Raw genomic sequence first — 25,800 nt, forward strand, 5'->3', positions numbered from 1 at the left:
TGGACAACCTCTGCCCCCGCCCTTCCCTGCCCTCCCTGTCTGCACTGACGGCGAGGCTCGCTCAGCTCTTTGCTCAAGCTTTGCCTTCGGGCCGGGGTCCCCTGTCCTGTCTTTCTGCTAAGGAAACTGCTGTCCCTCAATTCCGCTCAGGCAGTCCTTCCTCTGCACTTCTCTCGGTCCCCCAAAAGAGTTAGGTCGTCCTTTTCTGTGCACGGAGAACACTCGCCACGCCACACAGCATAGCCGCTTGTTTACGTGGCTGTCTCCTGCTCAGTGCCTCAAAGGCACACTGGGTGTACGTGGAATCATTGCTATAGAGTTGATTTCCAAACATCAAAGGAAAGGAACAGTTTAGGAAGATCGGTGTCTAACGGCTCTGCTTGAATAGAAGGGGACTGGATTTCTTTCTTTGTTTCTTTGTTTTGGTTTTGTTTCTAGAAACAAGTTTATTAACACGAGCATGGCACATACACATGGGAGCACCCAGACGGGAGTGACTCCGAGAACGCGTTTCTGATTCTCTAGACACATCTGTGAGGGTTGTTAGTGGGATCGCTGCCTGCCTTTTTTACTTAAGAAAGGAGAGCATCTCTAGTTTCTTGTAGTGCATGTAATTATTTACTATTTTAGTGCTAGTGGTGTGGATTTTCTACTTTTGTCCACAGTAATGTTTCACAAATGAAAATACAGGCGTGCATGTAATCATGGTGTATATGTTTTGTTAGAATATAAACCTGGAAAAAGTGGGGCAGGGGGCGTGGCGGGGGCGAGGAAACGGATTTCTGAGTGGTCTCCTTTGTGTACCAGGCACTGTTCGGATGCTCTCAGACCTGTTGCCTCATTTTATTCTCAGAACAGTCCTCAGAGCCAGGGGGCATTACCGCCACGACCATGTTACAAGTCCAGGTTTTGAAAGATTAAAGTGTGTTGTCAGGGTCACAGCTGCTAAATGGTGGGAAGGAGTTGAGACCCGTCTGTGTGACTGCAAGCTTCATGTTTTTCCTAATTTGCTGGGTTTGGGATTTAGAACTTTATATAAAAATGTAGTGTTTTAAGAATAACATTTTTTGATCTGCGGAGCTAGTTGGTGTAGAGGCCTGACCACTGCCTGTATTTCTGAAGCTGATGTTGAATAATATTGTATGTCAACTATAATTATATATATATATAGTCACGGGACATGGAGTAGAGAGTGGGAGTGGAGTCAATGGAATTGTAATAGATAAGCATGATATCAGGGGAGGGAGGGAAATAGATGGGGGAGGGGGGTTTGTTACTTTGTGAGGGTGAAAAGGATAACTATTGCATTGTTCTGTACACCTGAAACTAACAATAAAAAAAATAATAACTCAGGAATTCAAAAAAAAAAAAAAAAAAAGAATAACATTTTTTGGTTTCATTCTATGTATATGAAAAAGTGCTAAATAAAACTGTGACTGTACAGTTAATACAAAATTTGTCCTAAGTTTGAGGAATCCTGTTTTAAGAGAGGAAAGTTTTGTAAAAAATTTGGTATCCCTCCTGAATATTGCCCCTCTATTAGTTGTATTTCATCCTAGATTATCCGAGCATCTGAATGCCTCTCTGGGAAGTATTACAATGGCAATATAAGAGATGCTTGTCTGGGCGACTGCAGGGTCACCCAGTCAGTTCCCTTGCTATCTGGGGATAAATGTTCTTGAGGAAGATACAAGGACATAGGAAATGTTGAGTATGAGATGCCATCATGAGGTCAAGTGCAGGTATACGCAGAGGCAGTGAGGACGTCGCTGATGACAGTGCCAGAGAGGGGGGTAGGAGCGACAGTAAATGGAATGGCTAGAGCCAAAAAAGGGGACGAAAGTGGAGACAGCAAGTCGGAAAAGTGTACTTTTTTCTTTTTTGTCCTTTTAAAAGGCTAGGAGGGGTGTCCCAGGTACTCTAGTGTAAGCCTTTCCTTTGCAGTGAGGGGAAACTGAGTCCTCAGAGATAACCTTCTTGCCCAGTGCCATCCATCTGCTAGTAAGTGGCCTGGGGGCCTTGAACTACTCAAACCCAGGCCCCGTGATGTTTCTCCGGTGCCACACTTTCTCTAGAAGAAAAGAGAAAAATACCTGAGAACAGTGTCAAAGAGAAGCCGTTAAAGATCTCCATTGGAGAAGAGCTGCTTGTTCATGGAAATGCAGCCACCACCTGGGGCCCCTAGTCCTCACATGTGGTCCCCTGTGTGTGTGAGCAGGTGTGGGGACTTGAGCAGTCCCACAGCTGCCTGTCATCCAAGTTTGTGGGTTCCTGGAAAAATGAGGAACTCCAAAGGCTGGATTTGGTGGACAAACAGGTGCTTCTCTCTGCTTTCCTCATGCTGTAACTCAAAGGCATTTCCAGAGGTCAGGATGCTTTGAGCCTTACGTTGTTTTGTTTTTCCAGGCTTATTTTCTCATGCTACCTGGCATCTTCCATTGTGTGTTCTAGTTTCTTTGTGTGATAGTGTGTTCCATTAAGGTGTCTCTACCAAATGTGAAGTGATTTCTTCTGTTTCAGTTTAGTATGAAAATGATCTCTTTCTTTTCTGCTCTCTGTTGTTACAATGGTCAGGTGCCTGTGCCAGAACCTGGCATGGGTAAGCCTGTGATGGTTTAAAGCAAAAACTCTCCTAACCCATTTCTTGCCCTCCTCCCCTCCGAGTTTGCATTTTTAACCTGAGTCTTTGCATCCTGTGTCTTTGCACTCCATCCCCTTGTAAATCTGTGCCTTCTGTTACAGGTGTGATGAAGCCGGCAGGGCCTTTGGGGGCTGCAGCGCCCGGGGGGATGTTGCCACAGGGCCCTCCGCCTCCTGGACCCCACCAGTTTGGCCAGAATGGAGCTCATGCCCAGGGTCATCCTCCCCAAAGGTGAGTGAGGTTGATTCCAGCCCCTACTTGCATATTCTGCTAAAATTGTCTCATGAGTCCCTTCTGAACTTGCATGTTTATTGATTGAAAGTTTGACCTCTTGACCTGCCCATATCCGTAAAAGAATGTGCTGGAACACTGCCCTGGGATATAAAGCATTTAGAAAAGTTAGGAGGGAAAAAAAAATGATACCAGTACATATTAACAAATATATAAAAATTACGGTGTCAATACCATACATTTTAGATTTTGGTTCTATTCATCTTATTTTAGAGTTTTGAATTAATCTCTAATTCCTTCAGATATCTATAGCCTGTATTCCCCAATACAACTTTAAATCCCCTGTTGTCTTGATTCCTTCACAGAACTGAGCTCAGTGCCAGTAGGTGCTTGATAAATATTTTGAAAATTAAATCAGATTGTGACCCATGGGAGAGACTGGATTTGGTGTGGAAGGCACACAGATGCCAGGGAGGGACTCTTGAAAGGCAGGGCGATAGTAAGAACGACACAGGAAGTCTTCTGTTTGTGTTTATAATAAATTAAGGAAGGGAGAGTTGGAGGCAGGCCTGGAGACGCCAAGCTAGGAGATGTAGGGGATAGTCAGAGCCCCACAACCCACGCGGGACTGTCCCCTGAGCAGGGAGCCCGAGTCTTAGCTTCTCTGCTGGAAACCCCATTATTGTTTGTCCTGGGAGGTGTTGCTGTGAGTAGACAGTATTTACATTGGAATTTCTCCAAGGATCACCCAGAAGCTGCTGTTTTCCAGGTTCCTTTCCCAGGCGGTGAGGCTGTGAGGTTGGGGTGGGGGAAGGAGGAACCGCTCAGTGTGAATCTGGACCCATTCACAGTACGAATGATGGTGAAGCCATTTAGTCTCCTTTCAAGGAGCCTATAGTCCCTGCTGGTGGGAAACTCCCTCTGGAGTTTTAAAGACCATCACATGAATCCCCTACGGGGCGTCTGTGTCTCGATAACATGCCGTTGACATGGTAGCTGTGAGATGCACGTGGAGGTAAATGCAGGAAGCAGAGGATGAGTCTGCCCTGCTGCCTGCCCTCGGGGGTGCTGGGGGGCAGCGCGAGGGGAGAGCAGAAAGCCTGGGGCCCAAGACACCTCTTCTGGGTGCTGGTGACATTCCGGGGCCTCTAGGACTCATTTTCCTCATTTGTAAGGTAAGGAAATGGAATTCCTAGTTTAGAGTAGAGGGGAGAAAGTCTGGAAAAATTAATTGTTGTGAACTACCAAGCATCTCAGATGTCTTGATTTCAGAAGAAATGCAAAAATCAAATAGCTGCTTTGAAGTGAAGGAAAGGTTTGGCTCCTTGCTAGTAGCCTGGGTTGGACTGGCCTTTGGGTTCTGTCCATTTGCTTCGCATGAATTAGGCTCCTTAGGACTCGGTGAACTGTGGGCTTTGCCATCAGACAGACCCTAGTGTGTGGTGGTGAGCTCGGCGCAGCGTCTGCACAGTGAGGCGCTGGACCCGCGTGCTCCTCTGGGCTCAGGCAGTTACTGTGCGTCAACTCCGAGCTGCTTTGCTTTCCTCGTCACACTGGGAACCAGCAGTAAGCGTGGCCGTGAGGATGCCGACTGGTGCCCAGGAGGGACGCGATCCACGCTAGCTGTTGGCAGTGTCCTGGCCACTGGAGGCAGAGCACTTTCTCTGTAGCGTGCCTCTCCTGCTGGCTCAGCCCATCTACTCGTGGCAGTGCCGTTGACAGGTCTGCTCCTCCCATGATGCCAGAGAAGCACCCACAAATCTGCCCCCTCTCCTCCACGATTCACTTGCTTCAACTCCATCCGTGACTTAAAGGTTGGAAATGGGGTTAAAAATGAAGATGTCAGGGGTCGGGGGTCGGGGGCGAGTCTAGCAGTCATGCTAAGCCTCGGCAGTTACCAGGCTGCCTTGCCCTCAGGGGACATACTTCTGTGTACATAGTTCAGCACAAGGCGGGGCAGCGCAGTGATTGGCAGGTGGATCAGGCCGTCGATGGCGGGTCCGAGTGCGCAGGTGCGCATGACCTTTGATGATTACAGTGCTTCAGCGGAGTTGCTTGTACTTAAAGGGCCCTTCAAAGAAATATCGTAATTTTCACTGAACTGTCCAATAAAAACAAAACATAATTCAGTCATTATGTTGATTGAAATTTAAAATGTATGATTTTTATTTTAAAAATACTGCTATTTCAAAAGTAATATTTCATAAAATTTAAAATCATACCTAGACTTTTGTCTTTTAGATCTTGGCTGAGCAGAATAAAAGTCTTAAACTTATAAGTGGCACTAAAGTTCTTTACAGAGGGCTTACTGCTGGGCAGGATTAATCTAATTAAATTTATCACCTAAAATACATTTTTTAATTATAAGGGGAAAAGTCAGTTGTAAGCGACTTATTTTGATCAAGAAATGGCAAGTGGAGGTGGACGGGGAAGGAGACTCAACTTCCCAAAATGAAGCTGATAGGGTGAATCTACTGATTAAGAATTGGTTGCAGTGGAAAAGGAGGGAACAAGAAAAACAAGAGAAATCGTTTGTTTGATGTTTCTGTTTTTTTGTGGAAAGTGATGAATGACAGGATTTGGCACAGCTCTTTACTCTGTGGCCTGAGTCTTTAAGATGCAGATTTTGTTTCAATCGAACCTTGAAAAACTTGGCACCACATCTCCACATTCTTACAAACTTGAGCACACAGCTCACTTCCTGAGCAGTTTGTGGCAAACTTAAACAGGAGAAGTGTTTGGAGTAGAGCAGGCCCGGGACAACTGAGTCAGCTCTCCAGAGTCTAGGACTAAACTGAGTCTAAATTGTCGTGTTTCCTAAATCCTCTGGAGGTGATGCTGTATTGACTGTTCTTTTTGATGACGATTCTGCCCTTGCCGGACAGTCAATGAAACAGCGAATTAAACCTATAAGAGAGTGTATCTCACCCCAGAAACCTGTTAAATGAAGTAATCAACATGAGAAATATTGACATCTATGTGGCTCTTGATTTTAATCACATTGTATTTAAAGCAGAGAAAGGGGCCATTCCAAAAGGTCCTTCTGCTCCGTCTTACAATGTGAAGGCTGGGGACTGTGGAGACCAAGTGGCTTGTCCGCGGTCACGCGTCAGGTCTCCAGGCTAGGGCTCCAATGGACTCACACTTAAGCATGACACCCACATGCTGTGTGACCTTGGATAAACTCATTTAGCAAATTAACAAAACTGGAAAATATTCAACCAGTTTGTATGTTTAAAATGTTCTGTTAATTTCTTCTCCTTTATGTATGTGAAACCTTTTCTTAGCCTTTTAATATTAATTTTATTTTTATTTTTGGTAATACTGCTTTTAAAATCCAAATCTGTTGAAGACTTAGAACATTCATGTTGGCCAGAAAAAAAAAATTTGTGTGTTTCTGAAGCTTAATTCCTAGGATTTATATTAAGCAATGAATGAAAAAAGTAGGCATTTGTGGGTCAAAAAGTAATGGCTGGTGGTTGTACATTCTCTTATTTTATTGGGTTGTGGGAAAAATCATGACATATTTTTTCTGTTTTTCGTTGCAAAATTGCGTCATGACTTTTCCGACAACCCAGTATATTTTAAATCTTTAACCTTTTGTTAAGTTAAAAAAATACTTGTGGCTGCTTGTGTCGTAACTTTTATTTGAAACATATTTCATACTGTCTGTACTATCTATGTAATAAATAGTTCATACAATTTTATATTTAAAAAAATGTTATTAAAATATTATTAACCTCCCAAGTGGCAGTGAAGGATGGAAAGCAAAAAGTGTAGGCCACTAGGGAACTCGTTTCTAGTTTAAAGAGAAATTGAAATCAGAGTGTACCACTGGGAAATTTTAATTCTTGTTTAAAATTGATAAGAGTCATAATATGACTCCATGGGAAGGCTCTAACCTCTTTTGGCAAATGGACCAAAATAGGAATGTACTGTAGTTTAGATGGTGGTCACTGTTTCATGCAAAACCAGGAAAAATAAACATTAAGTTCAAACTAAATGAAAGGTAAAGCATGATGAAATTTTTAGATTAAAAAATGGATGATTTCAAAACTTTTTACTGAGTCATTTGCTTTCAGGTGCCATTTTGTAGATAATGTCCTGCTCACTGAAATGATAGTGCAGATGGCATTTCCTCTTGAAAGCTGGGTAGGCTTTAAGGAGAATGATCAGAAAGATGCAACCACAGAGAATGTTTATGTTACTTTTCCTCATTTCTCTTCTGTTGACCCGTAACCCTAGTACAGACAAGCTGCAGTGGGCTCAGCTTCCCAAATTCACTCCCAAAACTGGTTCCGTGTTCACATTAGGATTTTTTTTTCTACGTATCTTGACGTGTTCAGCCTGTGAGCATAGATATGGGATGATGCTACATGATTCACTTTGAGTTCACATGGAGATTAATTAAAGACATATCAGTCATTTCCTTGTACACTGGATAGACTTATTTAATTTTACAACTTATTGATGTTTGTTTTGCATATGAAATTCTATAATATTATTTAACATCCTTTTTCCTCTCTCAGATTTCCAGGTCCTCCACCTGTCAACAGTGCGGCAGCCTCCTATTCGCCATATGCATCTGCTGCACAGTCACCTTACCCTGCCCCCACTTCATCCATCTCCCAGCTGGGTGGTCAGCTCAACGCCATGCACATCAGCACCTGTGGTAACCGTTTGTCCTGAGTGTTTTTAATGAGAAAGAATTTCTTCCTTTTTAAAACAGCCATAACTCTGACACACCATATTGAAGCCATTTTGGGGGCTTTTTCTATAAATTACCTGTATTGTGTATGGCTATAGTTATTTTTTCCCCTGACCATGCTGCCATTTATTTCAAGATAATTGAAGGACCCTCAGAATAACTTACATTCAATACAAGAATAATAAAAAACAAAGAATGCAGTGTCACAAATAAACATTAGAACAGTAAAATTATTTTAAGAAATATAAGAGTGCTTTTTAACCTCATGTTGTTCATTAGGGGGCCCTAAAATAAAAAGTATAATACTCATTGTCTGACAGTACATTTTGATTCTGCATTCAGATCATGGGAAGAATGGAAGCTCAATGCAGTGAGGCAGCAAAGAGAATAATAGGAGAGAAAAGTTATAGCAGTGAGAGCTCTATCAGTAGAAATGCTGTGTGTTCTTGGGGCCGGAGGAGCCTCCACTGTAATAGCAGCATAGTCCATCTGTTTTCAGGAAGAATGTTTCCATTACTTAGAGTTCATTTTTTAGAAGTATCAGTAAAAAAAAATCTCAGAATATTTCCTATCTTTTATTGATTTCCAAATGGGTAAGTCTCCAACAAAGCAACTCAATTTGACATAATCAGAGAAAGGAAAAAAGAATCCGGCTTTCCAGCTATTTCCAGTATCATTGGAAAACATGTTGGTGGCCCATCCTTTCTCTCCGGATGTTCCTACCCAGTTCTGACATCCATTTGATCCAGTCAAGCCCAGGATGCAAATAACTCGTCGAATGTACATACTAACATATTTTTTCTACGTGACTTGCTAGATTTTGTACCAGATACAATTCCTTAGTCAATGCCATATATCATGTAAAGCTAATGAAACTGAGTTAAAATCTGTACTAATTTTCTGACTAAAATTATACGTGTTGCTTTTACCCTTTTAAAATTCCTCAGTTGTATATAATACCCCAAATAGCATTTGTATCACTTTCTGAATGAGAGTTTCATCTTGTGGCTAAAAAAAAAAAAAAAAAAAAAAAAAAAGATGTGTAGGTGCCTTCTTGCTTTGTATCAGAAGAACAGGTGTCCCCGTTGTGTCCTGTGGGGAAGTTGAAGACTGAGCAACAGCGCTGTTTATGTGGGCTGGTTTCTTTTCTCACACAGGTTCGGGCATGGCCCCCCCCAGCCAGGCGCCCCCCGGCTCTCTGTTGGCGCCGTCTTTTCCGGGTCCCCCACGACCTCCGCAGCCATCCATATTGCAGCCTGGGTCTCAGGTTCTCCCACCTCCGCCCACTGCATTGAACGGCCCTGGCGTGCCACCCCTGCCTCCAGCAGCGCACAGGCAGGACGGGCTCCCCGGGCCCCCACCTCTCCCAGGACAGAGCCTGGGCCCTGGATATGCTCCGCAGTCGGGTAAGGCGGGCAGGTCTCAGGCGAGGCCTTGGTTTCCTAGGGCTGCCCTTAGGCTGTCCTTACTTGGGACTCAGCTCTGTTCCTATGTTCGTGTGTCACATGCTGTCACCCCCTGCCTCACTTAAAGGGATGAAAACTGCAACAGGCTTGACTGAAGAGCATGACATTGTCCACATCTGGGATTCGGCTTATAGTCATTTCTTTGTAAAATTTTTTCCAAGCAGCCAACTATGGTGCCCAGATGCCAGGTGCGCAGCTCTCGTACCCAGGAGGCTTTCCCGGAGGGCCTGCACAGATGGCAGGGCCACCTCCGCCCCAGAAGAAGCTGGACCCTGACTCGATCCCGAGCCCAGTAAGTGCTCTTCTGTCTCCTGCAGCGTCCTGACAAAGGACCATTCTGCATTTACTGTTTTCAGACATGCTCGGTTTGTTAGCATCGCCCTGTCCTTTGTAGTGGAAGCACAATACCCGTCACAGAGAGGCTTCCTTCCTGTGTGTGTGCGGAGTGGGGGGCTACGGCAGACTAGGATCTCCATGAGAGAAACAGCCTATGCAGTTTGTCTTTGACATTCTGTAAACCTGGCAGCATTTATTGATGTTTATACTGGTGCCTATTGGCAGTATTTATTGATGGTCAGTAAGTCCATACTTTTTAAACATGTATTTTAAATAACTAAAGGACCCCTTTCAATACAGGTAAGATCTCCATGCAGAATGAAAGTACAGAGTAGATTCCATTTTGCATACTAAAAAAAAAAACCAAGACTTTTTCATATAGAATTAGAGCTATGATGTAATTCTTCTCCACCGCAGTGATTTTCTTTGGGGATTACTCTCTAGGAACTGTATCAGTCAGCTTTCATTAGATTATTCTGTGTAGCACACAATCCCCAACTTCGCTTACAACTGCAAAGATTCATTTCTCACCTAAGTTACCTGTAGGCTGCAGCAGCTGCAGTTTGGCTCATGCCCTTATCACTCCAGAATTTAGAGTGAAGGGGCACCCCCCTGGGGATGTGTTGTTTTTATGACCAAGGGAGAACAGGACGAGAACTGGCCAAAAGGTGCAACAGTTGTCAGAGCTTCCACTCAGATGTGTGCCCCCGGGATGGCACCGTCAGCGTCAGCTGGGAGCTTATTAGGAATCCATGTTCTCAGGCTCCACCCCAGACCCACGGATCCAGAATCTCTAGGGGTGGGGCCGGGGACCTGTGCTGTAACAAGCTGTCCCTATGCTTCGTGGGCTCCTAAAGTTTGCGGAGCAGCTCTGATTTCCATTCTCACGGCTTTCAATGAGATATTCCTAGTGGAGGCCTTTCCCTGGAAGCTCAGAGCCCCGCCCCCACTTCCAGTGCTCAGGCCCCTCGGCCTCTCTCCTCACACTCCTGCCTTCAGTCCTTCAGCTGACTCTTGTCCCGGCCCTGCCCAGTGCTGCTGCTGTGCCAGCCTCCACTGTCTCACCTGGATTTTTGTCAAGGCCTCCTGTGTGAGGGGCCTGATACGTAGTAGTATGTGTTCACAGACTTTCCGAATGAATGAGTGGATAATAGCAACAAAAGCAGTGAGCAGTATACACTGCGGTTCACCCCAGACATTAAAATACATACATAAAAATCAGCCCAGTATCATTTTTGTCTCAAAAGTAATGAACTAGCAATGCCAGATGGAGCCTATGCTCCTATTGCTGAACTAACATGCTTTTGCTCACTAAAAAAATTCTTCCTACCGGGAAGAAAGGGGTGAAATCATGTTTACTGCGCTCCTGCTGCATGCTGGTCTGAGCAGGGCTCGCTGCACCCGTCTGGATGGTGCCATTGTCCAAATTCTGGGGGCAAGGACACTGGCCTCGCTGTCGGGACGCTTCTGCCCTCTCTTCCTGTATCTGCAGGAGGATGGGAGACTGAGCTCTACTGTCCCCCTTTCTGTCACCACCCCGAAGCTCAGAGACCCGCCCAAGCAGCCTGCAGAGACGTGTTCCTCCCTTGCTCTGTTCACTTATCTCAAGACAATCACTTTCTTTTTTTATCTCTTTCCTGATTCTATTTTGTGAACCCCAAATACTCTATTGATAGTAGGTAAGTGTGAAAGTAATTTTAGTGGCACTTAAAATCTACACATTGTGAGGTTGCTTTGGCATTATGAAGAGTCACTGTTGTGAAATCTAAACCCTTTAAGTACCGAGTCACAGTCAAAATCTCTATTGAAACTGCTGTTTTATCTCTAAGCCTGTTTTTCAAGAACATACATTTGAGGTAAACTATAAAAACAGTAATATAGTCTTTAAAATTACTAGAATTGTTATAATATTTTCTACTCTCTCTGTAGTATTCTAGATAAGATGTGGATTAATTTAGAAATGTAATTACCATGTATGACTGTTTCTTTGGACCCAGTACTTTGTAAATTGCAAATAGCTAATTTAAAAGTAAACTTTTTGAAAATTGTTTGAAGACTGAGAAATATCTATGTTCAATATATAGATCATCATGACCTTTCTCTTGCTTTCATATTTAACCCTTCATTGTTGAAATGATTATAATAAATGCTGATAATACCGAGGATGCCAAAAGAAATGTATACAAGTAGACACTTTGGTCAGTGTTGCTCAAGCAGTAGTTCTCCGTAATCTGAAGTGCCTGGACGCTGATGGGAACCACTTTGAGCACCTCTTGTAATTGCAGAAGTCAAATGTGACTTGTATTCATCTTTTGTTATTGGTATATATTGAGATTTAGAATTGTAATACAGTTTTTCTTTCTTAAAATGTGTATACATTTTTTGGCACCCTCTGTATAAAATCTACTCCAGTTTTGAATGAACCAGATACTTGCTGAAATATAGAATGTGTGGTTGAAATATATAGAATGTGGGTATAGTGTTTTGATTTTTTGGTTTGCTTCTTGCCTCTGCCCATGGTAGCTTTAGTTTCATGTGTGTCTTACAGTAGTTATGTTCGGGGCATATTCTGTATCTTTAATTAGAATTCAAATCCTATGAAATTAGAAATGTAGATTTAAAGGCAGGCTAAATCGGTCTCTGATATGCCATAAAACCAATGATCTCCATGCTAGCCAGGGTCTGTCTGGATGGGATGAGATGGGAGGGAAAATGGAGAAGGTAACGTTTCAGAGTTTGGGGGAAGACAGTTTATTACTATGGAATGTAAAAACTCCATATCCTCCAAAGCTGCACATTCCAGTTGGCACTCATTCATTTCTCCTTTTTTCCCCTCTTTCTACTCCCTCCTCCACCCGTTGCCTGTTTCTTTTGCCCCATGAGGAAGGAGAGCAGGGAGCGAGGAAGAGACTTACTAAGAGTCACTCTTGTTTTCTCTCTAACTCCGTACTACTAGATTTGGTCATTATTTTCATCCCGACACAATTACAACAGAAAGACAATTTTTTGTCTCTATTTTTTATCAATAAATGTTTTAGGCGAGAAATAGAAGATGTTTCCAAACTAAGCAACACAACTTAGGGACTTGTTCCTTCTGATTTCTGTGCCCTGCAAACCCACACGAACGCTGCCGTCTGTCTGTCTCTTAACGTCTCAAGGAGCAAGGGTGCGGTGGGCAAACGCAAGATCAAGCAGGATTTGAAGCGAGACGTTAAGGCTTCTTTGTGTCATATATTGCAAATCAGTTCTTTGAATTTAATCATTTTTAGCTTTTTAGAGTTTTAACTGCAAAAAATATTTTCTTTAAGTTATTTTTCAATTTCTTTTCTACCAGAATCTTTTTTTTTTTTAAATGCTTATCTGTGGTCCCAATAAACAAATTGAAATCTGGAGGGTCAGGGTCAAAGCTCAGAGTATTAACAATAGAATTCAGAAGTTGTAAACTTGTGAAGGTAAGCAAAGGTGGAACTGAAGACATGGTAGGTTGTCAGTGAGAATTTGATCTGAAATGCGCTGAAAGATTCAGGAAATGCCTAATTTTGTATGTGTGAATAATGAGAGGTAGGGAGAGAACGTTGAGAAGAGTCTTAACTTACTTTGCCTTTCTCTTGCTGTTTTACTGACCAGATCCAAGTGATTGAGAATGACAGAGCCACCAGACTAGGACAAGTTTATGTCACCAGCACCAGAGGCCAGGTCCCTCCCCTGGTCACTACAGACTGTGTGGTCCAAGACCAAGGTATTTGTTTTCAGTAATATTTTTTGATTGAGCTTTTAAATGTCCACACCATTGTTTTCAGGCTTTATACGCTGATACCTTTCAGTAACGCTGTCACTCATGGGGATCTCTTTAGAGTTGATAATGGGACCAATTTGCCATTTAGTCACTCAAGTACAGAGAGGAACTGTCAACCAAATTCTGTTCTCTGCTTGTAGAAGTCTAGAGAGTTTCTGGTGAGATTCAGTGCAACATAAACCAGTTTTAAAAGCTAGTTTGGTTTATGGCTGACATTGGTCCAGGCCCTACTTTGGTTTAATTAACTTACTAGCTGGAGACCTGGCAGGGTGGGATGAGCACAGCAGGGGAAATTGAGTCTTTAAGAAGTCAGCAGGCCTGCTTCTGGCCCAGCAATGCCTTTTTAGCAGGCACTTTAACATTTTGGGTCTGTTTTCCCACTTTCCAGCTAGGATGAGGAGAGGCTGAGCTCTATTGCTGACTCTGTCCAGGTCTGCTGTCAGTTTCATCTACCTGTCAAGCCTTGTGTGGGGTTGATTTTTCTGTTGTTTACTGCAGGTTAAAATACTTCCCGATAAGATCTAGCATCTCAGGTTCTGAATATACTATTTGAATGGGTCACATGCTCAATCCTAGAAGAATAACATCGGTGTGATTCTTGACAAGTGTTTTGTGTCACCTCAGAGCTGTGGGGTCAGCCAGTTTCTAGTTGGGGTCCCCCTATTTCAGTTCACCCTCTGTGCTGCCCCAAAGGGAGGCCACAGGTGAGGCAGAGGGGCTCTGAGCCTCCCGCACCTGCCCGCCATCGGCCTCCCCACCCCTCTCCATGCCCGAGGGAGCCTTTCTGTGGCCCCTGCACCTCAGTGCTGCCCACTGTACCCCATGAGGTGCCTGCCTGGCCCCACCTTGCCTCCTTGGAGCCTTTGCTCAGACGATACCTTTCAGCGAGGCCTCCTCGTCACTACTAAAACTGCACCGGTCATCTGTTTCCTCACTTACTAGGTTTAATGTTTGTTATCTGTGTCCTCCACAGAACATTAAGCTCTGCAGGGAGGCACCAAGGGTGTGTCTAAAACTTAGGAGACACTCGATAAACATCTGTTTGATGATTACATTCTTGTTATCATAATGTAGTCATTAATTGTAATTTAATTTCAAAATTTATTTTAGATAAGTTATTCTAGTGATTCAAAAGCATTCTTCACACCATGGATATTGTTGTAATACTCATGTATGCTAGGAAATAAAGATACTTGGTGAGAAAACCTAATGTATATTAAAAATAGATTAGCATGAGAAAAAAATGTTTGTCTTGTAGAATTTTCATTTCTAAATTTAATTTTCAAGTTGAGCAAAAGCACAGTCCAATGGAATCACATTTGACAGAGTATTACTTGCTGGTAGGAAATGGTGTACAGATGCTCACCTCTCCCATGGCAGATGTGCTAAGAGAAGGGGGAAGAAGAAATTGTATGTTTTTGTGCTTTCTCTCTTCCATTTACTCTAGATACCTCTCAAGTCTGAGCTGGCTATTTTAATAACCTGCTTATGAAAATAATAAAGCATCTCTTTAATATTTTTGCAGTAGAATTCAGAGTGTTTTATTTTGAAAGAAATTATAGTATGCCCAGATTACAAATGGAGGAATTGCAGAAGACTACCTTTAGTTTTTAGAACTCATGAAGGGAGTTTTACGAATCAGGCGCTGCATTACCCAGCAGTACCCTCACAGATGCTCGGTGTCCCGGGACAGGGTTCCTCAGAGCAGGCTCTAAGTGTGCGTCTGAATGTTCCAGGCAACGCGAGTCCTCGGTACATTCGTTGTACGACGTACTGTTTCCCGTGCACGTCAGACATGGCCAAGCAGGCGCAGATCCCACTGGCTGCCGTCATCACGCCCTTCGCCACGATTCCTTCCAACGAGGTAAGGATGATAGACGGTACCATTCGGTAATTGTCCAAAATCCTCCTTGCATCATTATCGTGTATTGTTAACAGAAATCTGGAGTGTGTGTATATATATATACATACATACATACATATACATAAATATATAAAATGCAAAAACATGTAGTCATTCAATTCATTAGGAAAATGAAAATCTGACAAGCTATGTTTTTGGCATCCTGCATACCAAACACTGATGGGCCGGGTCACTTTTGGGCCAGTTGAAACAATGCACATATACAGAAAATACAGACTATCATATCGTGACGAATGGCAAGCCCTCTTGTGAGGCCGTTAGGCTCTATGCAGTGTCCCAAATCCAGGTATTCTGGTGGGGGAAGTTAATGACCCGGAGGCCCTGGGTCTCCCTGCCTCTGCTTTGACAGACTCTGGACCACATGCTCACATTCCTGCTCCAAGTCAGCACGGCTGGGAAGCATGAGGAGGCCAACCTGTGTGTTTCCACCTGGGAAGATGCACTGAATAGATGGTTAAGTGGGAGAAGGGACCGCAAGCAGTGCATATTTCCAGTCCCTGATACTAGGACTGTCACTGGGTATCGTGATGGGAACACCACTCCCTGCACTACGGCCCTTCTCCTCCCCAGGCTGCTGAGTGATGGGCGCCCAGCGCACAGAGACACAGGCACAAGGGCAGAGCTAGTCCCAGAGGACATGAGAAACGTTTTCCTCTGGCAGGAGCTCTGACCTGAACCCCACTTCAGTGGTGCGGTAGTTAGGGTGAACCCCAGATTCCTTTCGCTGCGCGCAAGGCCGGAGCCTCAGATTCTCCTCCCGATTTAAACCTCCGCTTGGAGGCCAGCTGCTCTGATGTGTACCCAGCAGCCCCGGAGCAAGAGGCCAGGCATCTGTGAGAGAGAACAGACTTGTACCCACCTTGGGCTGGCTGTTCCAGCTGGTGGGGGTGCGGTGGCGGGGGGATGGTGGAAGGGCCTGCTTTACGTCACATCAGGGAAGGAAGAAAGAGAGATGGGGTCCGTGTGCACAGTGGCTTTTCTCCCCTTTGAGATGGCCACTCACCCCCCGTATGAGTGTAGTAGGATGCTGCCACGTCTCCTTTGGGGGGTAGAGTGAGCTGGGTGCAAATTGGGCACAGGAGAGGCATTGGCTGTTTCTAGAAGCCAATCTTATGTGCAGTGTGGTCTCCTATTTGTAAATCAAGAAGTACATTTAGTATTGAAGCATGGTGTCTTACATGATGATCCCAGAAATTTAATACATGCTCTTAAGCTCCTCTTTAATATCACTGTGCTTAATACAGCGTCAAGCAGACCATATGTAATGACAGAGACCCATGCCATACATGATATGTGTGTATGTTTACATAACAACTAGCTGTTTTAACTAGCTGTTTTCAACACCTCATTATGAAAATTTTCAAACGTTCAGAAAATTTCAAAGAATTTTACAGTGGACACCTATATATATCTGCCACCTAGATTCTAGCTTTAACATTTCACTGTACTTGTTTGATCGTGTATTGATCCATCTGTCTAATAATCCATCCTTTTATGATGTGTCTCAAAGTAAGTTGCAGATATCCCTCTAAACACTCCAGCATGCCTATCATTAAGTAGTTTAATATTTGCTTACAGATTAATTTTCCTTTTGAGGCAAAATTCATTTACAGTAAAATGCACACTTTAAAACAATTTTATTGGGGAACAGCCATGGTCATTGGTTACACATTGCTTTCATGCTACAATGGCATAGTTGACTCTTTTAGGGAGGGCATAGCTTACAGTGGCCCATGAGGGGATTGAACCGGCAACCTTGGTGTTATCAGCACGACACTCTAACCAACTGAGCTAACTGGTCACCCCCAAAATGCACATATCTTAAGTAAACTTCCCACTGAATTTTAACGAGCGCATCCATCCGTGCCACCCCAACCCCTCTTGATGTGCACCGTTACCGTCAACTTCATGCCCTTCTGGTTAGCCTCCTGTCCATCCTCACACTCTCCTCTGACGACCATTGTCCCTATTCTCTTGCCATAAATGTGTTTTCCTGTCATCGGTCTTCACAGAAGTAGACTTGTAGAGCATGCTCTCTTTCGTGTAAGTTTCTCTCCCTTGGTGTAATGTTGTAGAGAGCCGCCGAGGTGCTGCAGGTACCAGTGGGTTCTTCCTTTGTTCTTGCTGATGAGTCTTTCATTTATGGATATAACAGTTCATTTATCTGCTCTTCCATGGAGGCCACCTGGGCCGGTTCTAGTTTTGGGCTACAGTGAATAGAACTTCTACTGACACTCTTGTTCCAGTCTTTCTGTGGACGCATATTCATTTCTCTTGGATTAGTACCTGTGAGTAGAGTGCTGGCTCGTGGGGGATATATTTATTTAGTCCTATCAGAAACTACTAGACCATTGTGCAAAGTGGCTGCACCAGTTACAGTCCTTCTAACATTGCATCAATGTCCCCAGAGCTCTGCCTCCTGGCCCACCACCGGTATTGTCATCTTTTTCATCTTAGTCATTCTGAGGGCTTTGCAGTAGTAGCCACGAGATACATTTTTATTTCAATATTTATGCTGTGAATAAATTTAAATTATAAAAAGTACTAGTGCATAATATTACATCCATGTACATGACACCCATCATGATCAAGTGTTAGTATTTTGTCACATTTGCTTAAGAGCATTTTCTGAGAATTAGAAATTCATAGCTACACGTGATGTCTTCTTTGATCGGGCCGCTCTTCTCCCGCCCTCCCCCTTGAGGGGCAAACATGGATGAATTGGGTACGTGTCCTCCCACTGTGTGATCTTACACGTGGACTTCATATGCACATACCCATGATGTGTAGGTTGCTTTTTGCTTCCTCTCGGTATTTACCTGGACCTCAGTGTGGGAGCCACCAGCATTAGGGGCCCTCATTACTATGCTCCCCCCCACTAGCTGGATGCCAGCCTGTCACCAAGCACCTGGGCCTCCGTGGCTCCCAGGACACCTTCCCGGGGTGCTTTCTCCTACCTCCCAGGCAGGAGGTATTTTAGTTCCCATTGTTGTTTTCCTGGCTTCTACTATTGGGGTTTGTCAGGACTTGTACTTGGGAACCTCCTCTCTCTTCTCTCTAGACTCCCTCTCCCTCCAAAGACTAAATATTACCTGTAACAGCTGCTGCTGTTACTGATGAGAATAATGATGGTCAAAACTTACCCCTTAATGAGCACAATTATGAGTTTTTAATGTATGTTATTTATTTCTCACATCAACCTAGTTATTATCCCATTTTAGCTATAAAGAAACTGAGGCACAGAGTTAGATAACTCGTTAAGGTCAACAGCTACTAAGCAACAGAGTTAGGATTCCAACCCAGGCATCTGACACCAGGTCCTGAGCACTGACTCACCCTGCTGTGACTCTCCCATTCATACATTCCTACATCTTCACCCCATATTCACACATCCAAATGCTTTCTTTTCTGGTATCTCTCCTTGTGTACCTCATAGAAGCCTCAAGCTTAACATGTTCAAAAGTGAATTTCTGACCTGTACACCCTAAACCCATTCATTCTTCCACAGATCTATAAATGGCACTGTCATTTATTTAATTGTTCAAGCCAGAAACCAAAAACTAAACAATTATAATTAATAATGGAAAACGAGGGCCATGCTGATTTGGGATATTTATAACCTATAATCAAGGAATTAAGTTTTAAATTATCTTTCTTAAAGGTAAATAGATTACATGACTACTGTTATTCTCCATATGAATAGCATTTTAATTTATTTCCCTCTACCATAAAGGCTTCCTAATTTTTACATATAGTAAAATTTTATTCCTTATCCGAAGAATACTACCATCATTACTGCAATTTACAAAAAGATTTCCATAAAGATCTTCTGATTTGGTATCTATCAGAAGGATTTATTTAGTACATTACAGGTTTCTTTTTTAGAGTTGGTTCTGTTGTTTAACAGAACCTTTTAAAGTGTGTCATTATGTTAGCAACGGCCTATAAAAATAAGCCTCCCTCCAGCAGTTCTGATCAAGAAGGGGTCCTGGAAGCATTTGCTTTGGAGATGTGTGCTACTGCCAAGCTCATGTCTATGTCATCATCCTTGGATATTTCATGTTCCTTACCATAAATTTTAATTTTTTGTATGCGTTTTAAGTGAAATCCATTGCCACATCAGTGTAATTAACAATGAGGTTATTTATTCAGCAAAAGTAATTGGCTAACCATGTAAGCTCTTTTGTTTAGTAGGCTGTGATTGTATTTCTGATGCTGTATTGTAAGAACTAAGAAGGAATGGTGTAGATTTCCGGTGCAAAGGATTGAATATTACACTTAATTTAATTTTGCATTTTCTTTAAAAAAGGAAAACGTCGCATGGAAAAGTGTATGCATCTAATTATACATGAAATTAAGTAATTTCATTTATAAACCAGATGGCAGAAGTTTTTACTCCATCTGTGACTAGATTCAGGAATATCTGTGTATATATCTTTTTAGGCTATAAATGGATATAATAAAGTAATTTCCTTTCTTACTGAATTAGGTTAGGGCAGATAAACTTTTGTTCAAGATTTTAAATTTCATTCAATGTATAACCCCCTACTTACTCTCGTTAGAAACCAAGCTGGAATTCAAGGATGTGGAGAAAACAAGACATGTTACTCTTTTGCAGGACTTACAGAAAATTTACAAGTATACGGCTAACTTCTGTCCAATGTGAAAAGGCTCTGATGGGGATAACCTCGTTCTATGGCATTTAGTTTAGTTATGACTTAATGAACAAAGATATTTGTCCTATTACTAGATACTGTTTAAATCATTTCTTTGCCATGACCATCCCTATTCTGATAAATTCAGTAGACATGAGGACAGTGCTGTTGGAAAGAAAAAGGAGTGGATGTTAAAGAACTGACAAATGGGGCTCACAAAAAGGCAAAGACCTCAGAGAATAAACTCACACCAGCGTGCTACGTCAGGGAGGGACTTCCTGCCCGTCGCTTGTGGAAGGATTCCTTGCTCATCTCTTTGGCTTCTCAGCCAGTCTTGCTGGCATGAGTTGGCATAGTTTGGGCAGAGTTCATACTACTGTTTAGCCATTAGAGGAAAAAAGCTGTGTGTCACTGTAGGGTTTTGTGCGTGTGTCATTCATCCTTGTCTCAGGAAGATGGCAGCTTGTGAAGTAGGTGTTACCAGGTTTGATAGGGGGAGAAGCCCTACAGGTGCGGGGTTCTTACCATCACACAGCTAATCTAAGTAATGCTGCGGGAACTTGAGAATCCAAATGCTAAGTTCTTTCCAGGCCAGGACACCTGGCTGTGAATGAGGTTGTCGAGGTTTTATTTGGCTGAACACATAAAACAGCATTCCTTTTTTTTTTTTTGCTGGCAGTAGTTTTAGCAGTGGACTTCGTGCTCCTGCAAGCTTGTGACTTACCTTGAAAGGTTTATCTTCGGCCTCTTTTCTTGAAGTTTTTTGACTTCAGGCTCCTGCTCAGCACTCCTCGAGGGCAGAGATCATCCAGAGCCTGGTGAGGGGCTGGGCACGCAGCAGTGGTTCAAGTTGAGCAAATGGGCTCTCCTAATGGTTGATAGACATTTAAAAGACACAGACAAACCAAACTACAGACCCGTGTTTGAGTTCTAGGTATTTTAGGCCTCTAAATTAATATTTTCAGCACAGCAAGTCTTAATTATGAACTTCTCTGCAGCAGGTGAGTCTGTTGATAAACTTGTTGCGAATGAAGTAAACGTTTTTATCCTGCTTTGGCTATTATGTTTTATATTTTTAAGTGGCTATAGAGTCACAACCTCATTTATCTCTCTAGCTCTGTGGGTAAAGAAAAAATCATTTGAGAAATCGTGGATGTATTCTATCACATATTAATGAGGGCAGTTATATTTCATTATAAAGAGCAGAACAGCAAAACACGTAGAAAGAATTTTTGATCATATAAAGATATTTCAGAAACCCATAAAAATGGACTACTTTCTCCAAAGCATAGTAGGAATCAAAAGGTGAGACACTGGTTAGGAGCCAGGAGGTGACTCTGGGTCTTCACTGAGCCGGTGCTGTGACCTTGGGCCTCCATGGCCAAGTCTGGCTCTGATGTCCTATAAATCTAGAAGTAACATGAGTGTAGTGTCTGCCTTACTCTCGCAGTCTTTTTGGCATTCAGCATGGATGACCATGTATTTGTCATATATGCTGTATGTTATTAGAAATTAATGTGAACAAATTGCAACCCAACCCAAGGTGGCGTCATTTATATTATACTTTTAGTGGGAGAGATCTCACGTGTTATTCAGGTCAAGAGCACAGGAAGGCTATGAGGCTGTGCTCTCCACCTGGCTCAGATTCAGCGAGCTTCAGTGGTAACTGTGCTTTGGAATGAAACTGGTTGCTGCATAATATTCTGCCCTTTAAAGAATTTAACGAAAACATAACTTATTTTTAAATTAAAGCTTCAAGAGCCTGAATCTGGTTTTCATGTGCATTGTAATCTTAAATTGTCTGCCTCAATGCAATATTTTAAAAAATATTAACATAAAATTATTCTTAGAAAAATCAAATGCATGTATTCCAATAGAAATAGAATTATGAGTAAATAACATTTAAAAGACTTTCATGTATAACCGTTACTGTAGGAGCTGAACCCCATAAGGATTTTGGACACTGTTTACACAGTGCTATGAAAAAGCTGGCAGCTGCACACGAGAATGTTATCCCCTTTTAGAATGGTGATAATCCCAGATGTACAGGGACAGTCACATTTGTCAGGGCAAAGGTCATTAGAATTCTATTTTAAGTTACAGTTTAGAAGCTAAATGCACTCAGCTGATTTTCTCAATCACAAAATTATTCATGTAAATATTTATTTTTTATTTAATGGAGAATAACTTCAGGAGAAACAAGAATAAAAAAGAAAATACCCCGCCTTGCTTTAACGTTCAGTGAACATAGGTGTGGGTTTTACGACCTTCTGTGCCTGGCAGTTGGGTGTGCTGCATCGTAATGTAGGAGCCCAGAGGACCAGCCTCCCTGGGCAGGGCGCTGGCATCAGTGCAGAGCCACAGGAAAGGACATATTTTACAGCCTCTTGCTGTTATCTCCATCGAGTCTAAGGCCCACATTTTTTCACACTTTAACATTTCTAAAATAGGAATATGTCTTACTAATAAGGACTTCTTAGCATTATGTCATGTTCAACTAAAAGCTTGGGTGGTACCTCTTATAATTAATGGGATTTTAGAATCAGTGAAATACCAAGCTTATACCCTGTTTCATGATTCCTAAATTTAGTCAGATTTTGTGGCTATTTAAATACTAGAAAGGCTTAAAATGTGTGCAGTTGATTGGTCCCCTTGGTAATCAAGTATGATGTCGTCAAATATTTTTAAGTTTTATATTTGAAAGTTTCCTAGGCATCAAGTTCTTGATGAATAAAAGGCTAAAAAAATAATAAAGTCCTATTTTTAAGAAGGAGGGAAGAAAGGAAAAAGAAAACCCAATGCAAACCTTTAATTTGGAATTGTCTGTTTCATGCAGTGTCTGAAAGTGGCCCCGAGTTTACCAGAAGCCTCAGTGATATGCAGGGTGCTTCTTGTCAGGAGTTCAGTGTTGTTCCGAGGAAGGTGGTGATAAGGGTGGGGGTGCTGAGGGAGTCACATGAAGTCGGCCCAACCGCTGCTCCCGCTTCCTGCAGCGTGTCCTGGAAAATTTTACTTTTTTGAGCCTCATTTCTTTCATAAATAAAATTATAGCATCCCTTAATTTTATTAAATTTGAAAGTTGTTTAAAAATAAAATTAGCTGGTATAGAAATGGTAGTTACTCTTATCATCATCTTTATCATTATTATGATTATTTGCTGAATAGTAAAAAATTCCTCCATGGATTTAATCCAGCAATCATGATTTTGGGTGTCTACTATGTACAAGAAAGAGAAGTATAAAAACTACAGTAATTTAAATTAACCTGAAGAGTATACATTTAAGAGGGATACTAGTATATTAGTTCACGTAACTTCTATAAGAAGGAGGAAGAAACTGAATTGGATGCCACAATTTATATTTATATATACGTGGAAAGAGCAACTCATTTCCATTTTTAAAAAGAAATGTTGCCTGGTGTCTGTTTTTTGATAAACACTCACCGTTACATAAACATTACATAGTTTTTGTCTTTTCATAAGGTGCTTCTTTGTTGGAATAATTTTTCCTCCATCTTCCACACACTATCCTGTCTGTTTAGCGTAGTTAATTTCTATTCAACTTTTAGATTTCAGTTCAAAGTCACGTCCCAGGAGAGCTTTCCAGGACACCCCCCCCCCACACACACACACACACTCCCTGAAGCTCCCTCATACCGAGTATCACCATTTGCAGTTTTCTATTTGTGTATTTGATTGTGTCTTTCTCCCACCATGTTCTGTAAGGGTAGAGACCTCATCTAATTTTTCCTCACTCTTGCATTCCCAAGACCTAAAGCAGTTCCTGGAACTTTTTATGCTAAATAAACATTAAAAATTTTTTTTTATTAGTTTCATCTGTACAAAACAATGTAATAGTTATACTTTTCACTCCTCACAAACTCCTGACCCCCCCTCCCCCCAGTCTACACCCCCCCCGATATCATACATATCTATTACAATTCCATTGACTCTACTCCCCACACTATACTCAGCATCCCATGATTATATATATATATATATATTAAATTATAATTGACATACATTATTATTCAATGGCAGCTTCAGGTGTACTTAATAGAATATTTTCATTATCCAATATCATTTATATACGGAAGTAAACTAGAATTTGGAGGACAAGTAATTTGATGAGATTTTTACCATGGAGATGTATGCTCAAACGTTTATTGAGCAACTACTTTGTGTACTAATGCTGTACTCGATACTGAATGAGTGACAGAGTAATAAGGGAACTGCTAAGTTAGGATCCAAGCTAAGGCTGGGGCCTGCATCTCTGTCGAGGCATCTGACATTTATTTGAATTTCCATGTATATCAAGGAAAATATTTTATTTCCTCCACGTATGTTCTTATGAAAAAAAGGCATTTGTGGACTCACTGCAAATTACCCTCACTTTTACTATTGCCTGTGACAAAACAGCTGTGCCGACTAGAGTGACAGTTGCTTAAAGAATTTCCTGGACAGTGAAGATTCTTCATAAGGTTAGCTTAGGTTTCACTTTTACTCTCCCCTCCAATGTCTGTTTCTTTTAATATCATCACATTACAAATGTGAAGATATAGTGTGTGTGCATGTGTGTGTATTTATAAGAGAGGGAGAGAGAAGCGGGAGGACGCATGAGACAACATGTAAAAAGATTAAAATCTTCAAAATGTTATGCATTGTTTGGGAAAATAAGAGCATCATTGGCTTTCTCAAATAATATTTCTGCAGGTAACACAGCAAAACCATAGTTATAAAATCTAGCGTACGTAAATATCATGGATCCCTTTTCTTAATCCTAACTGAACTGTATCTTAGGTAACTGAAGAATATCACAGTCTGTAACATGGCTATGAGATGTAAGTTTGTTTTGATCTATTGGGTTATCGGAAAAGTCATGACTTTTTTTTTTCTATGTTTTTCATTGCAGAAATGTGTCATGACTTTTCTGACAACCCAATATGATAGGTCTAGGTTTAAAAGACATGCGGGAAAATGTCTATCAACTGTAGAATTGCTGAGTATCGTAGCTCCTTGAGAGGGAGCACTTGACTCAGAAGTTTCCAACATCTGTTCAGCAGGAAAAGTGCTGCTGATCTTTGCATGCGTACCCCTACCCTGAAATACCGCATCAGCCCCAGGCAAACAGTCCATGTTTTGCTGGAGACTCACTTATAATTCAGTTGGGACCTAGAGCTGCCATTCAGGTACACGGATGTTCCGGTGCTCTCTTCACTGCACTGGTAGCTATTTTCCCTTGTGAGACTATGGGCCCCGTCACCAGGAGCAGCCCTTCCATAGACGTCAGCAGACAGTCTGATTGGACCGTCCCACCAAAAGGCCCTGCTGGCATTTGAGAGCCTGTGGAAAGGCCGCAGGTGGAGCTGCTTTAAGACAGTCTCTACTCATTACGAGAGAAGACTGCCCTGGTGTACTTATTTGTACATATTTTGGGATGAACTTAGCAGGTTAGGGTTGATCACACTGCGACCTAATCTTCTGTGATGAAAGAACAGACAGCGTCACGGGCACACGTGGCTTCTATAGTTTCCCTCTTCCTTCATTTATTTTTCATTCAGGCTTCTTTTATGCGTTAGTTTTTCCCTGCTTTCCCGTCTCTCCTTCTTTTCACTCAACAAATATTTGTTGAGGGTTTACTCTGTGATTCAGGCCCTGGGGTCAGCAGTGAGCCTGTGCTCACCTGAGCTGTTAAGGAGCGAGTCTGCATCGTTAGAGATTTAATTTAAAAACAGGCATCTTTTAACTTTATTTTTAAAAGAGTTTTATGAATTAAGTAAAATATAGGCGATAATACAACAAACAGAAATTCAAAAAATCTCTCATGGTAATTATAAAACATATGATCGAATTTACTAATTTATAATCAGGCTTCAAAACCAATACCAAACGTACCATTTTTATAAAGACATCGCTTTAGTTTACTGAATGGTGAAATTTCCTATCTTCTGTCAGAATTGTTACCAGGCAGTAATAACTGATTAGGTGGGGGCAGGAGGGAGGGAGGGAGGGAGAGAGTGAGGGAGGGAGGGAGAGAGAGAGAGA

At 42.1% G+C, this 25,800-nt stretch overlaps 1 protein-coding gene across 3 annotated transcripts in view; it reads left to right on the forward strand.

The window, feature by feature from the left end:
• The first annotated feature begins 2,745 nt into the window (after positions 1–2,745).
• SEC24D (SEC24 homolog D, COPII component) overlaps positions 2,746–25,800 on the forward strand; it is a 66,372-nt gene continuing 43,317 nt past the window's right edge. For 2 of the 3 annotated variants that reach the window (XM_019626272.1, XM_019626406.1), the window contains exons 1-6: positions 2,746–2,872; positions 7,402–7,544; positions 8,738–8,986; positions 9,208–9,338; positions 13,010–13,121; positions 14,915–15,042. In XM_019626272.1, the coding sequence (XP_019481817.1) occupies positions 2,748–2,872; positions 7,402–7,544; positions 8,738–8,986; positions 9,208–9,338; positions 13,010–13,121; positions 14,915–15,042 (888 nt within the window). In that variant the 5' untranslated portion in view covers positions 2,746–2,747. The remainder of the gene's footprint in view (positions 2,873–7,401; positions 7,545–8,737; positions 8,987–9,207; positions 9,339–13,009; positions 13,122–14,914; positions 15,043–25,800) is intronic. The other variant, XM_019626348.1, reaches the window with a different exon arrangement.

Source organism: Hipposideros armiger, unplaced genomic scaffold (genome assembly GCF_001890085.2).
Source record: "Hipposideros armiger isolate ML-2016 unplaced genomic scaffold, ASM189008v1 scaffold_1, whole genome shotgun sequence".
NCBI lineage: Eukaryota > Metazoa > Chordata > Mammalia > Chiroptera > Hipposideridae > Hipposideros > Hipposideros armiger.